This window comes from Corapipo altera, unplaced genomic scaffold, assembly GCF_003945725.1.
Source record: "Corapipo altera isolate COAL_440 unplaced genomic scaffold, ASM394572v1 116, whole genome shotgun sequence".
Lineage (NCBI taxonomy): Eukaryota > Metazoa > Chordata > Aves > Passeriformes > Pipridae > Corapipo > Corapipo altera.
Genome location: NW_020884953.1, coordinates 2,361,118 through 2,376,149, shown reverse-complemented (window position 1 = coordinate 2,376,149; position 15,032 = coordinate 2,361,118). Strand labels below are relative to the sequence as shown.

The following is a 15,032-nucleotide window of genomic DNA, read 5'->3' as shown; positions in this document are numbered from 1 at the left end:
AAACAGTGCTTTCCCTTAGAAAATGCTCATCTGATAAAACCAAAAGTTTTCAGAGGAGAGGGTTACTTTTGATTTAATTAAGTCATCTTTACAAATGGGTTTTTTTTGAAGCTGTTAAAGCATCCTCTTTTTAAAATTTCAAAATGGAAAAGGTTCCAGTTTCAGGTCTAAGCAGTATTGTTTAGAAATTAATCTAATTTACATTCATAAACCACAAGGAAAAAATAGCTTATTAAATTATGTTCATACCAAAATAAAACACTTCAGATCCAATCTAATAACAATTGGAGGGGTGAGATTATGAAAATTGAACAGTTTATTTTTGAAATTCTTGTGGGATGAGAGAATTGTTTTCTCCCCAGTGGTACAGGAGATGCTGCTTGCTTGCTCTGAGAGCAGTTTCCACTCGCAGACATCTTATCACTGGGGCTCTTGTGCAACTGCACCAGAGTAACCCAGAGCTGGAGTGCGTGGGGTGCAGGAAGATGTTTCATGATTCACAAGGTTTGCTGGATTATCTCCTATCTTTTTCACATGGGATCCTTCACAGTGGGAAAATAAATATCAGGAGAGCATCAGAGATTCCTGTGGTTTATTCCCCTTCAGCAGGAAAGCCCACAGAAAAAGGCAGTGAAATGTAATGCTTCCTACTATACAGCATATTATTATTTCCAGAATTGATACTTTGCCTCTAAACTGCTGAATAAAAAAAAAACCAAAAACCTTTTTTTTCTTCCTTTTGATGCAGCAATGTTATAAATGGAAACATGTAAACGAATTCCTGAGCTAGCTGGGTAATAAATCAATTCCTGTTCTGGAGCAGTGGAATGTGAAATATCACTCATTGTCCCACACACTGGGACAGCTTTGCGTGAAGGTCAAATCCACCCGGATTTAAGGAGCCTGAAGGGAGCAATATGAAAAGTCGCTGTGTGCTCTCTTCTTTCTATTTTTAGCACTCGTTAGAGGGATCAATTTTAGTTAACTGCAGCGGCGGGTTTAAAATAGTGTTGCTGTTCTCAGTTTGTACATTTACTATGTTTAGAATTTCATTGAAAAACAAATCCCACCGACACTCATTTCTTGGTATTGCAGCAGTAAGACATACTGCTGGGAATCAAATAGCACTGGTAGCTGCAGCAAAGGGAGATTTTTTTTCCATTCAAAAACACAATTAAAAAATGTAACTATGGCTTATCGGCTATTGAAAAACACTGGCACAGTTGTTTACAGAACTGTGAACGTTAGGGGCTGACTTCCAGGTCTTTAACTTGCGAGGAATCTTTGCTATGTTAAATCTAGTGATTTGGTAAAATAAATATCTAAGGACCAGGAAAACTCATGTGAGCTTGTAAATAGTGAATAGTGTCTTTGTATGTCCTCGGCACAAGGTGAGTTTTACTGACCTGCTTCGCTGGGAATGCAAGATGCACCACTTGGACACGCTCCTTTCCCATTCCATGAATACAGGTCACCTCCTGTCACTAGTATGCTGCCATAATCATCATAGCCACAAAATTAGAGACCAAAACTCTCCCTGGCTGCAAAACATTGGGAGATTTGCTCCAGAGTATAATGAATATGTAGGTGAGTTAAAAGATCTGCTGTGTGCCCTCCTTTTCCAAGCTCAGTTTTGGGATAGGTGTTTTTGCTGCAGCAGTGACCGACTGGCATCTCAGGGATCTAACAGAACAGGTTTCTTCCTGCTGTACTCAAAAGGAAGCTGGTTTTTGGTCCTTTCACTTTAAATTGAGATCAGTGAGGGTGCATTTACTCTTAGGGAAGATCATGGCATATTTAATTAAGATCCTGGTTGATGTATATTCTCACTTTCTGCAGATGCAGAAATTAGGCTTTAAATGAGGCATGAACGGAATGCTGCAGATCAGTCAGAGCCAGGAACTGTGACTGTGCTTGGTGCTGACCACCAGCCTATAATTTTTTCAATATATTGCAAATAAAGAAGTGTGTGATTGTTAATCAGTTTGATGGAAAATGTTCCCACTGTCAAGAGAACTTCCAGATTTGAAATGCTAGTATAGACTCAGAGGCATTGTGCTGAGCTGGGGTGGTTGGCTGGCTGTTTGCCTGGCAGGTCCAGGTTGTATCCTTGCCTGGCCTGACTTGGACCTAACCTTTTCGTACAGGAATGCCTGCAACCTGCCAAGCTGTTGTGTAGTCTAGGTCCTCATGTCTTTTCCATAACATTTTATAAGGTCTTAGTTTCATCCCACTGAGGAAGACCAGAAATAATTTTATATGAGAAATGCTTGTAGGGGGAGAAAGGGGGAATCTCCACGTCCAAACTGTATCTACATCAGAGGTGCTCCTCTCAAAGGAAAGGCAGCTGTTTGCTCTGCCAATTATTACTACAGTGATCTACAAACCATCCTCTTGGCATGAAAATATGCCCTTTCTTTTCTGGAAAGCAGTCTTACCCTCTCCCTATCCACTCCTCAACCTGCCCATATCTCTCCTCCTTTCCCCATTGCCTCTTTCAAACATGTCACCCCAATTTCTTCACAACAGATTGCCCCGTACTACCTTAGTTTCTGATTCTGCACTGCAAAATGCCTTTCTCCAGGTGCCACCCTGGGCTCCCCTTGCCAACCTCAATTTCTGCCTGCTGCCCACATGAAATCCCCTTGTCCCATGACTTTGATTCACAGATCACAGCTCCACTGATGAGCTCTGCACTATACAATAACACACAATACAGGTCAGGATGCTGAGCACTTTATCTGTTCCATACACTCCCTGTTGTGATTTTGCACTCTCTCAGTTGCCACTCACCTCCACAGCTGCAGGCACTGTTGGAAAAACAGTGCAGGCTGGGCACTATCTCTAGTAGTCCATATAGACAGGTCTGTACCAGTTTGGGTTCTCTCTACATTTCCCAGCCCCTCATCAGCATTCCAGCAGGCTTTGCACCTCAAGCTACACTCCAGGTCATGTAAAATACATTTTTCACATTACAGAAGCACCATTCTGAAGTGTCACAGATGGTGGCTCTTGGGTCCACAGTAGTGGCTCTTGGGCCACAAAGGAGACCTGGCAGCTGTCTGTGCCACTTGGCTGTTGGGTCTGGGTTTCATTTTTGTCTCTGAGCAATTCAGAAGTAGCTGTTCCTGCCATGCTCTAGTTGGGCTTCTTGAGGAGGATGCATAGGTTTTGCCCCTGCTCCACCCTGTGTTTGGCTCACCTTTCTTCGGGGAAGGGGAAAACAGGAGAGAGCAAGACTCTGCCCAGGAAATGCCACACACAGGGATTTCAAACCATGTCTCACACAGCAAATTTTCTGTCCCCAGGTGTTTTCAAAGTCTCATGTTTGTTCTCACTAATTCAAAGGAAATCCTAAATACTTTACATGATTCCCAGAGAGGATTAAAAGGGGACGGAGGGGCAAACAAATGGTGATAGATAGGAGGTCTGCCCTTCCTCTCCCTGCTGTTCCATGGCTGCTTCTGCCCTTCCCTCCCTCCCCTTATCAGGGGCAGGGTACAGGGGAGCTGGTGGGTGGAGAAAACTTTTCCTCTGGTCAGGAGAGGAGGGTGCCCTGCTCCTGTAGCAACATCAGTTATGGGCTTCCAGGGAGCAGCTCCTCCATTTTGCACATGACACATCCATGATGTAGAGGTATTTAGTGGGATGGGCTGTAGCTCTTCCATCATAAACATGCACCTGGACAAAGGACTGCGTGTTATTTGCACCCAAGTATTTGTAACATACTTGGATGAAGGGACAATAAGTAGAAGGTATTTTTATGATGCTAATGCCACATTTAATGTGGAGTGGGCAGCTCTGAACCCATTAACCTTTGCTCATGAGTCTAAATCAGGGATGAGGTAGCTACACAGTATTATTACCATTTGTTCATTATTCATTAGGTATATGAGCATCGTCCTTACTGGACAAAAGAGCCTCATTAGACAGGAGCTGCACCATCAATGAAAGGTCACAGTATTGATTCACAAAGGGATAGAAAATCCCATGCCATTATTTTTAATTCTGAAATGCCATAAGTCATTTTTGTGCTGTTCCTGTGGTCATCTTCCTTGTGTCACCTGAGGCTGCAGGTTTGCTCATGGTTCATGTGGTCACCAAAGGTTCACCCAGTGACATAAAAGTAGCTGTGCTTTTTGTTGAATGGGGAAACTTCAAATTCTTATTGTTTTTCTTATGTGAAGCAAATGAATAGAGGAACATCAATGCTTTTTTCAGAGGTTTGTCAGAAACATTTTCTGACAAATCTGTGTGGTAGAGATGCCACAGCTTAATTCTTCCCTGCTTTACATCTTTACATTAGATGTTCAAGTATATTTGATAAATTTTGTGGTATTTTTCTGAGTAAATTTATGTGAGTTACCATTGCTATCTCATCTTATGTGAATATTTAAACTAATTTTTAAAGGATAGAGATAGGCCAAAGATTGCTGAAAGAGAAAGACCCCTGTCCCCAGGAATCCTTTGGCTTAGCCTCTTAGAGTTCCTCAGGTGAGTGGGACTAGTAGGACCATGGGGCAGTGGAGGACCTGAGAACACAAAGGAGGCCACATCAGAGACAGCTGGATGAGATCACTGGACAAATGCTGGACTGGTATTAGCTACAGAAGTTGGTGACTTTTAACTATGCTGACTCGACTTGCTACTCATAGCTTGGGACAACGTAGATCTTGTAAACATGACTCAATGGCAGTGACTCAACCATTGCTTCAGTAGTTGAACTGCTGCAAATTTAACTCATTGTTTTTATTATGCTGGAGGTGTTGTTTAAGAGGAAAGAAAAAAAAATTTAGAAAAAGCAGAAGGGAAGAGCTAATCTGGCTGTATCTATCGGATTTTTATTTTGTATTTACCACTTCAGTGTATTTTTGCAAAAAATAGTTACATTCTGGAACAAGATACAGCTGTACAAAAGTCCCAGAGTTACTGTTGCCCTGTTCCTAGCTCACCCATGAAAAGGTTTTGTGCCATTTGAGCCACAGTTCTGCAGGCATGAATAATCCTGAGTACAGAAGAGAGTCTGCAGCTCATTTATGTTCAGAAATAACTGAATGCCTTAAAAACCTAATTTACAAGTGCATCACATTTTGGTTTGCAAAGTGACATTAATTGCTGCTGCAGTTACGCGTGCCAGAGGCATCTGAATATTTTTTTCTCGTGTCTGTACTTATTTCCACTGTTCTTTTTCAGCAGAAAGGGTCCTTCTGGGAAGGATTTGAGCAGTAAAAGAATGTGGCATTTGAACCGGGATTATTACCTTTTAAGAGGGCAGTGAATGTGATTTACTCGGCGGTGCTGGTGTAGGAGGACAAGCCCGGTGCTGCGTGTTTGTGGCACTGCAGAGCTGCCTGTCGCTGACAGTGACCAATGCAGCCCTCGGTGCTGGATGGCAGCATTGACGTCAGCCCAGAGCTGAGAAATTAGCTGAAGCCTGCAGGGAAAATGGGCAAAGAAAAACCATATAATTTCTCAATGCAGCACAACCGAGCTATTTCTCTTTTTTATATTTTAGCCTATCAGCAAGACCTGTAATGCTTTGCTCAATTTGGATTCAGAGGAAAGGCTGCCAAAAATAGAGCAGTTAAATGTCAACATTAATGGTATCACAGCAGTAAAATATTTCTCACAACAAGATGCCTGACTTATAGCTATTATTCACTAGTTGCCTCCTATTTTTTAGGCAAAAATACATCATGTCCTCTAGTCTCAAGCCACCCAGGCTTATTTGGACCAGGAATTTGCCAGCACAAACAGCACATGAGCACAGTCGCAGAACTGCATGTACTAGTTCAGAGCCAAACCTGCAACCCCTTCCTCACATGAACGACTCTGCCACAAAGTAGCTAACAAATAAATATCCAAATTTGTACCACGACCAAACTATAAGTGCTTTGAGGCAGGAACTACAACACCTGGCACTGCCGGGTTCTTCTTGTGCCACAGCACAAACAGAAGTCAGCTGAGTGTACTGGTACCTCAGCTTCCTCACCTCTGAACATTTTGGAGGGAATGTTTTTTTTCTTTAAAGTCTTAAACTAATTACTTGCAATTTAATAACCAACACCTACTTGTATCCCTTGTACTATCCAAAACACAGGTAGTGCCATCAGGCTGAATGCAGGACTGATCCTTTGTTTGCTTGTGGACTCTGGCAGGAAACCACCCAAACCATGTTCATCTTCCTTGCAGGTGTACTGGGTGGAGACTTAAATAAGGAATGTAGATAGTTACAAAATGTAATGTACTGTTTAAGCATTTAGCCTGCTAGTGAGCATTGACAGACTGTGCTCTAATCTCATCTGCAGAGACACAATTTGTTACAGTCCCAGCTAAAGAGCTTTGAAACTCAAAATCCATCTGGAGCAGAGATGTGTATTTTTTTATTTCTGGAAAAATTAGATCAAATGTTGAAGTCTATCTGAGGGTAACAAGTTGCAGAATCCAGTGGACTTTAAGGTTGACTGTAGCCACCCTAAACTGAAGGAAAACAACAACAACAATAAAGAACAGCCCCAACCCAAAATTGTGATGACTTCACACCAAAGGTTTGATATGTTGAGTTCCAGTTCCTCTTCTTAACCATGAACTTCTGTGTTCTTTCTCTTCTTCCTACTTTGTGGGTTTATTTCACTGCTGTTGGCACCAATATTGGTGCAAAGCACCATTACAGACAACCAGGGTGCCTGTATTTTATCGTGCCTTACAGACCAATGCACATTGCCCCCAGGGCAGGATCCTCAGGAGCTGTAGTGACAGCTGACAGAGCCCAGCCTTGCTGACCCTCACCTGTATTTAGGAGCAGCACACTCTCATCTACCCTATCCAGGTGCAGGACTGTTCTGCAGTCCAGGAGTACCATGGCCTGTGTTGCTACCCAGACTGCCACCTTTTGATATTTTGTTTTTCTCTGCTTCCAGGAGAGAAATATGAGCTGCACGCGGGAACAGAGTCCACTCCCAGTGTGGTAGTGCACGTCTGCGACAGCGACATGGAAGAAGACGAGGACCCAAAGAATTCTCCAAAGCCAAAAATCATTCAGACTCGACGCCCTGGTCTGCCGCCGCCTGTATCTAACTGAGCCTCTCCGGCAGAAGCAGCACTTCTCTCCTCCAGCACAGCTCTTGGTTTTTGTTTGCTTTGTTCTGTTCAAAGGCAGCCATTGCCTTCTGAGTACCGGGACATTAAGGTCATTGAAACCCCTTCACAATAATCAAGCCTATGTAACAAAAGGGCTAGGAAAAAGATCTTTGTACATGTAACCATATCACACCAACTAATCTATCTGGAAAGGGCAAAACAAGGCTGAAGAAACAAGGGAGGGTTTCAGTCTGAGGATCTTTTCACAGCTTAATTTGCATGGTGAAACACTACTACCAGAGAGATCGTTCAGGGTGGAAATTAGGCTGATATCAGGCTTGATATTCAAACTCCCAGGATACTTGCTCCTGCCCTTCATCAAGCAGCCTGCTCTTCTGCCCTCCTCACTCCCCAGCAGAGAGGTTTTTTCCCTTTTTCTTTTATTTTTTTTAAATGGGGGTATGTGTGTTTTTAGTCTACTAGCAGCTTGGTGGCCTTTTCATCCCCTGGAATTTTCTGTAAGGAAATTTTCTGTAAGAAAAAATCTTTGCAATATTTTTAGAAACAGCAGAAAGCCACCCTCTTCCACCAGCAGCTGTAGAGAACACTGGTCTGTCATTGTGGCAGGGATGTGAGACAGAGCTCTCTGGGCTCAGGGGAGAGGCAGCAGCTTGCTGGAGGGTCTGGTGTCTGTCAGTCCTCTCTGAGGAGGAGGGAGCCAGAATATCAACAGGGATAGTCGGTTTATCTTCCATCAGGGTATGAGTGGTACTTCTCTCCGAGTCTGAGGAAGAGAAGCTGACTGACTGCTCATTTAAGATGGGATTCCTTGCTCTCTGTCATAACTGTAAGTTCCAGTAATGATACAGGCTGAATGCTTTCCTAGTGGTGTGGTGAATAGCTGTCAGTAATTACGTGTACATCTCTAATATTCAGCCCTTTTCCCTTCCCACTTCCTGTGCTTCAAAGCCCTTTTTGAGCTGTACGCAGTTTGGGTTTGTGGAGGTGAGGAGAGGTTAGTTGGAGTTCTTTTGCTGGTTTTTTTTTCTTCTCTTTTTTTAGGCCAAAGAAAACAGGACCATAATTACACACTTGAAATTAGACTGCATGCAACTGAATCCCCTTTTTTCACTCTGTCCTGCATGTTTCTTTCACTTGCAATATATACTGGGTTACAAAAACTGTTCTGTGTTTGCATCATGGCTGACAGCAGACAGATCCTGGATTCCCTGTCTGGCAGATCTTCCATGATGATTTATTTTTTTAATGCGTACTTGTCATTTTGAGAACATATTTTCTAGACATTTGAGCTCAGATTTTGCATATATTTAAGCATGCGCTTAATTTATGCACATGAGTAGTTCCACTGAAATTAATACTGCAGATGTGTAAGGTACAGTGGGATTTTTAAGCTAATTAACTGCAGCTGTACTCCCCAAAGTGACTCTGAAATGGCACAGCGAGATTTCACAGTTTAAAATCCTTTGCAGGTTAAAATAAGTAAATATATCTTGGAAGTTCATTCTAGGATCTGAAAAGTCAGCTTAGGTTCTGTAATCAAGATTTTTTTGTCATAAAACCTAATGATCTGGTTTCTGAGGGAGGATTAGCAGCAAGGCTACAAAGTTTCAGCAGGGTCAAGTTCCCTTTGGTGTGGTCTTGGCTTGGTGGCACTTCCAGGACAACAAGAGTGTTGCTCTGTCAGTGAGGACAGGAGATGGCATTCCCAATGTGCATGGTGAGGATGTTCTGAGAATGAAAACTTGTCATTCTCATATAGTTCATTCTCTGACCACCACAGCCCCCGATATCCCCAATGAGATGCAGTGCTTTACTTAGCATATATCTATAATGTGATACTTGTTACTGCATTATGGACATCGTGGTGTGTGTGTTACATTCACAGAAGCACATTAACTACAGCAGAGACTGAACAGAAAATGGGGCTTTAATATCCTCATGATGACTGTATAAAGTTTTCTTAAAGTAACTCCTTAGAGGTTTCACTTCAATTATTTTTTCAGTGATGTATTTAGAATTGGTTCCAGTCAACAAATTGTCACTCACAGCCCTGAGACTGTACCCTGATGTTCTTGTTGAAAACACCATCACAGGCCGCACAAGGTATTTCAGGAGTAACACCACTGGCTTTTTTGAGAACATACAGAACGCTGAGGTACTTGGGGTTTAGGCCAGTATAAACATGGACAGTAAGATTTAAACACGTAAGTGATCAGAGATCATCACCAATCAAAGTGATACTCTGGGTTTTTTTTATAGGCAAGACTGTCAGAGGCTGAATCTTGTCCTTGTATCCATGCTCTCAAACTTTGAAGAGACCTGGTTCTGAACACAAGGACTTTGGCCTCAAATGATGTAAAACTATACTGCAAATTAAATCACTGGACCTTAAATGTTCTTTCCTCAAAGTGCATTTTCAGACAGATTTAAAATGAGGCCCTGTTTGCTGACTACTCTGGGCTGTGTAAGGCTGTGTAGTGCTACCCAGGAGGCAGTGGGACACGGCTCATTGCTTAAAGCACAGAAATAGAAACACAACTGCAAACCTGAAAATTCAAAGCAGCCTGTTGTAACTATGGTCAAAGGTTATATATCACCTGTGTATGATAAAATAATGGTTATCAGAAGGAAAATGTTTCAGGTGTTATGAAATAATGTCCTTATCATCAAAGTCACAGCATTTGGGACTCTTGAGAGAAACTGGTATTTGCTAAAGGCTAGTTTTTGCCTGGCATGGAAGGAAGGCTTCTTTCAAAAAATGCTGACCATCTGGAAGGGGAACTGTCCTATTTAATTCAATAAATCAGAGGCAAAGCCCCTACTTTCCCAGTGGGGATCTGCTTTTCTCTAGCATCTCTGAGCTCAGTTGCTCTGACTTGCGCTTCTCACAGTGTCAGTAAATTCTCCTATGTCTTAACCCTGGAAGAATGTTACATTACAGCTCCTGAGGCACAGTGACACAGCTGACATCCTTTTAATTTCCTTCCCAAAGCAGGAACCAGAGGGAGCAGCTGGCAGCAATGCCCTGGGGCCTCTGTTGGGTGGACAGCGCTCCTGCTGCTCCTTGGAAATTAAAAGAAGGAAATCAGGGGAGTACAGTTGCTGTTTCTGCTGCCTGCTTGTCCTTTCTGACCTCTGCAGATACGAAATTGAAATTTTAATTACTTCCTCAGTACAGGTTAAAGCATGAAAACATTTCCAGTGCATGGAAAAGGGGTATTTTGGAATGTCCTCTTTTGAAAGAGAACAACAAAGAATTTCTGTGGCCTTGATTTTTGAAATTAAGACAAGGTAGTACAAACCCCCATTCCTAACACACGCAGACACACGCCAGTACACTTTGGTTTTGGCAAGAAAAGATGGCAAGATCATCCCTTCCTCAACTATAACAAGACACCAGACATAGTTACTGTAAAGTGCTTTATATTATAAAAATTCTCCCCATGGATAAACTGTGTAGCATTTATTTGATCCTAAATTGGGTGGGAGGGGTGGGTTAGTTATATTTTGGTCTTTCCCCCCCTCCCTCTCATTCAGCAACACCGAAAAAGCTTTTTGCAAAAAGACAGACTGTTGTTTGTACTGAGGGATGGACCGAACCACCTCACAAGATGTGATTCCAGTGGTTTGTCTGAGCACTGCCACAGATGCCATGAGCGTTTCCATTGCATTGTACATACTTTTGAAATATTCTATTTACTCATATTTTATAGGACTATTAAAAAGCTACTGCCTAATTAATCACTTTTACACTTGTATAATTCAGAGCTTAGTTTAAAATAATAAATATGGCAAACAGTATTTTTGTGTTCTGCTTGCATTGGCGTTTGGAAAAGCAACATTTAAAGAGTTAAACTATATCAGTAAACTGAGTAGTGTGGTGTATACCCCTGGTAGAACTGAAAATGCTTAAATGTGTGACATAGGCCAAACTCTGTTTCAGTAGAAATTAGAGGAAAAGCAGTTGGCAGGATATGCCATATTCCATTTTAAGCTGCTGCAGTTTCAGAGTCATGTGAACTTGCTCTGGTTTGCTGTGGATTTGGCTCAATGTACACAAGAAAAACTGTAGCACAGTCCCTGGTAAACAAAAGCATGTTCCTGACCTGATGTCATTCTCACCATGCTTTTATAATCATGGGTGATGCAGTGGGCACAAGTGCTTGGACAAGGAACATGGCATTCAGCTGCCAGCCAGGCTGGGGAAAGTTCTAATAACATTTGTTGTTATAAAAATTCAAATTAATTGTTCGTTGTCTCTTGCATCAGTTTGTACTGGATCTTGCAAAGGACTGGAAACTGGGAGATGAGTTTGCTGATAACTGTCCTGTGAAATTCTTATATTGGATTTGGAAAAAAAAATTTTTTTCTGTGTGCCTGGCATAAAAGACTTAGTTTCTCAAAGGATGATTGTTCATGATTACAAAAATTAGACTTGCTCAAGAACTCTTTCTGGAGATGTAAACTATGAGCTCTTTGATTCCTTTGGAAAACACAGGCCTTAACCACTGTGTTTTATTAGAAAAAGTAGTAATAGTAACTTCTTCTGGAGTACTTTAGAGGTGAAATGTAGGAGGCCTGGTTTATTCTTCACTTTGAGCACCAAACGAGCTTTCCCTACTACAGTGAGATTCTCCATCCAACCCAACTGAAATGCTGTGTTACTGCCACACCGGTTGTGGCTCTTCCATGGTACTTGGCACTGGATGCAGCACTGGGAAATGAGCTTCAGAGCTTCAGCTGTGAATGGCAGAGAGCTGTGTGTCCCAGAGGATCACAGGCTGATTATGGTTACAGTGCTTTTAGATGCTCTAAAGAACCTTTACTGAATTTATTATTGGTCCTCCTTTAGTGGCAAACATTTTACCCACTAAAATTTTAGCTGCTTCAGGCTTTCTCTCACATACCAGTATGAATTTAAGACCTTTGCATTTCCTTGCTTCCTCTCTGCCTAAGAAATGACATTTAGTTCTGTTTTACCAAAAATCAAAACCAGGTATGGACTGGAGTCCCAGCTAGACCCTCATTTATACTCGCCCTCACACAAAGCTCTTGAATAATTTGTTATGCTAGCAAAAAAAAAAAAAAAAAAATCCAAACATGGCCTTTCCTGGTTTAGCCCATCTTCTAGGGGAACACAGCAGCTTTCAGTATTCCAGCTTCCTCTTAAAAGGAGATGTTTTTCTAACATGAGCTGTGCTCTTTTTTTAAGTACATGTAAACTGCAACATTCGGAGGTAAAATGACCAGGAAGGAAATGTTGTAAAAGCTCTTTCCCACAGGTCTATTTGACCTGTGGAGTATATTTGCTTTGGCTTGGAGGGGAGGGAAGCTGGCACTGTTAGAGGCAGAACAGCAGCAGCACTCCCGTAGGATGGGCAAGAACCTCGAATGCCTCCACTGCAGAGATGCTCAGAAAACTTTAAAAATCAAACCAGCCTGAATTCTCTCTCCCCTTCTGTCAGTTTGTTCAGTCACTACACAGAGGTTCTGAGGCTGCAGCAAGAGTCATCTTAATACAGGAATATGTCCTGGTGCAGCAAAAGCCTAGATGGGGGTTGTTTGTTAGTGAGATTCTTACTGGAGTCAGGCTGGGAAAGCTGTGAAGTGTGAGCAGTCTCAAATGAAAAATAAAGCTATTCAGAACCTTAAGACAGACTTCAAGATTCAGATCCATGTAACTGAGAGCTGTATTAAGGGTCCATTTGGGTCAGGGGTTTCCTCACATCAGTAAGAGTATCCAGCAAGAAGGATTAAACTTCTCTATTATTCTCACCAGAAAATCAGCCAAATTGTTGTAACTGATTGTTTATCTAGTGCGAGGAAGTTGTGTCTACATTAGTGTGTTCTCTTCACTGTTGGGTTAATGAAGGTAAATGTTTTGAATCCATTTTAGAGCAGAGTTCTTGTTCAGAAACTTCTGAAAGAAATGCCATCTGTAACGACTGACGGATCCTTAAGTGTCAGTTTGGCAAGTTGTCCTAATGTGGGTAGCTGCAGAAATATTTCGTGTATGTTGTTGTAGATTTAAAAGCATTACTCATGGTTTCATTCAAGTGTCTGCACTTCTGACACGGATGTGACATATCTGTATATATTATAAATCAATACTATTTTTAACCACATATTTTGTACAAATATTCACATTAGCTCTGTACTTCAATGAAAATCTACTATGGTATTAAACATTTTGGTGGAATTAGCAAACTCCTTGTCTGTGCTTTGTTTTCATTTTATAATGGTGTTAAGCAGCTGAGCCATTTCTGGCATCCAAGAGAAATATTATCATTTCCAGCTATTTAGAGCAGTTCCTTAAATCCAGGTACACCTGTACCCTCTAGTGACTGATCCCAGCCACTGCAGAGGCAGCTCCCCACACGTCAAGATCTGAGTGAGAAGCCAAAATCAAATCCGAAACAACAGTAAATGTGAGCACAATTTTTCCTCGCTAGTGAGAGTAACACTGTGGTACAGCACATTGCTGTTGAGGGCCACCCAACTTGAGATTTCAACACACACAGGTGGAGTTCTTTAATTACTTTTATTTTTACAGCTTTCTCCAAAGCTTTTGGTACAGGTCACGACGAGGAATCGGATCATGAACTTTGTGCTACACATGTGGTCCAACTCAGTTTCCAACTGTACAACAGCCACATCTGCACAGCCTACTAACCACAGCAGCAACATACACCTCTGGTTTTGTTCTAGTCTCAGGCTCACAGCTGTAACAGAACCTTAATGAAGGGGGAAAAAAAAGACATTAAGAAAACAACTGAAAGAACCATGTCCTCTACTACAGTTCCTAGAGCAGGGGGAGGAAGGTATCACATATACCTGTATGTATATATACACACACATACATACATATCTACCAGATAGGCATGCCAGCTATAAAGTGATTAATAAGGTGCATGTTCCCATGCATCATTAAGAGGATACTGGTTTTGTACACTGCCGTGAAGCGGGGTGGGGTTTGTGTTCATACAGGGCATAGGCTGTGGACCCCTACATAGCACAGATCCTCAACTAGGAAAGGTGGGAATGGGAAACCCAGTTTGGATTTTTATCCCATTCAGCAGTTCAATTTATCGTGAGATGAAGCGGGATAAACTCATTTTGCTCTTCATTCCAGGGCATGGCTGTGGGTCTGAACACCAGAATACAGGAAGAAGTATCTGCCAGGGAAAAAATGCTCATAACCCAGCCAGCCCTGCCTGGGCCATATTTCTATATAATGTCTATTTAATTTACAATATGAAGCAACACCCTTACAACCCACTCCTCTTGGCACCTGCAGAAGGGCTGTTCCAGGGAGCCCCTCTCCCACCTCGTCATGGTGGGCAAATACTGTCCTGAGGTCACCTTACACCCTGGGGGTGCTGGTTGGCAGTGGCTGAACATGAGCCAGCGTGTGCCCAGGTGGCCAAGGCCAATGGCACCTCGCCTGTGTCAGCAATAGTGTGGCAGCAGGGCCAGGGCAGGGATTCTACCTCTTTACTTGGCACTGCTGAGGCACCTCAAATCCTGTGTCCAGTTCTGGGCCCCGCACTTCAGGAAAGACACTGAGGTGCTGGAGCATGTCCAGAAGAAGGGCAACGGAGCTGGGGGAGGGTCTGGAGTGCACGTCCATGTGAGGAGCAGCTGAGGGAGCTCAGCCTGGAGAAGAGGAGGCCCCGGGGGGGGGACCTTGTCACTGTCTACAGCTCCCTGACAGGAGGGCGTAGCCAGGTGAGGGTCGGTCTCCCAGGGAACAAGCGACAGAACAAGAGGACACAGCTTCAAACTGTGCCGGGGGGGGGGGGGGGGGGGGGGGGTCAGGCTGGACATCAGGAAAAATTTCTTCACAGAAAGAAAGGGTGATTAGACACCGGAACGGGCTGCCAAAGGAGGTGGTGCAGGGACGGTGTTTAAGGAAACACTTAGTGCCGTAG

General features: G+C 42.8%; 1 protein-coding gene across 3 annotated transcripts in view; it reads left to right on the top strand.

Annotated features, from left to right (window-relative positions):
• Positions 1-7,566, top strand: part of RCAN2 (regulator of calcineurin 2) — an 80,086-nt gene extending 72,520 nt beyond the window's left edge. For all 3 annotated transcript variants that reach the window (XM_027663470.1, XM_027663471.1, XM_027663472.1), the window contains one exon: positions 6,921-7,566. In XM_027663470.1, the coding sequence (XP_027519271.1) occupies positions 6,921-7,081 (161 nt within the window). In that variant the 3' untranslated portion in view covers positions 7,082-7,566. The remainder of the gene's footprint in view (positions 1-6,920) is intronic.
• Positions 7,567-15,032: the final 7,466 nt, after the last annotated feature.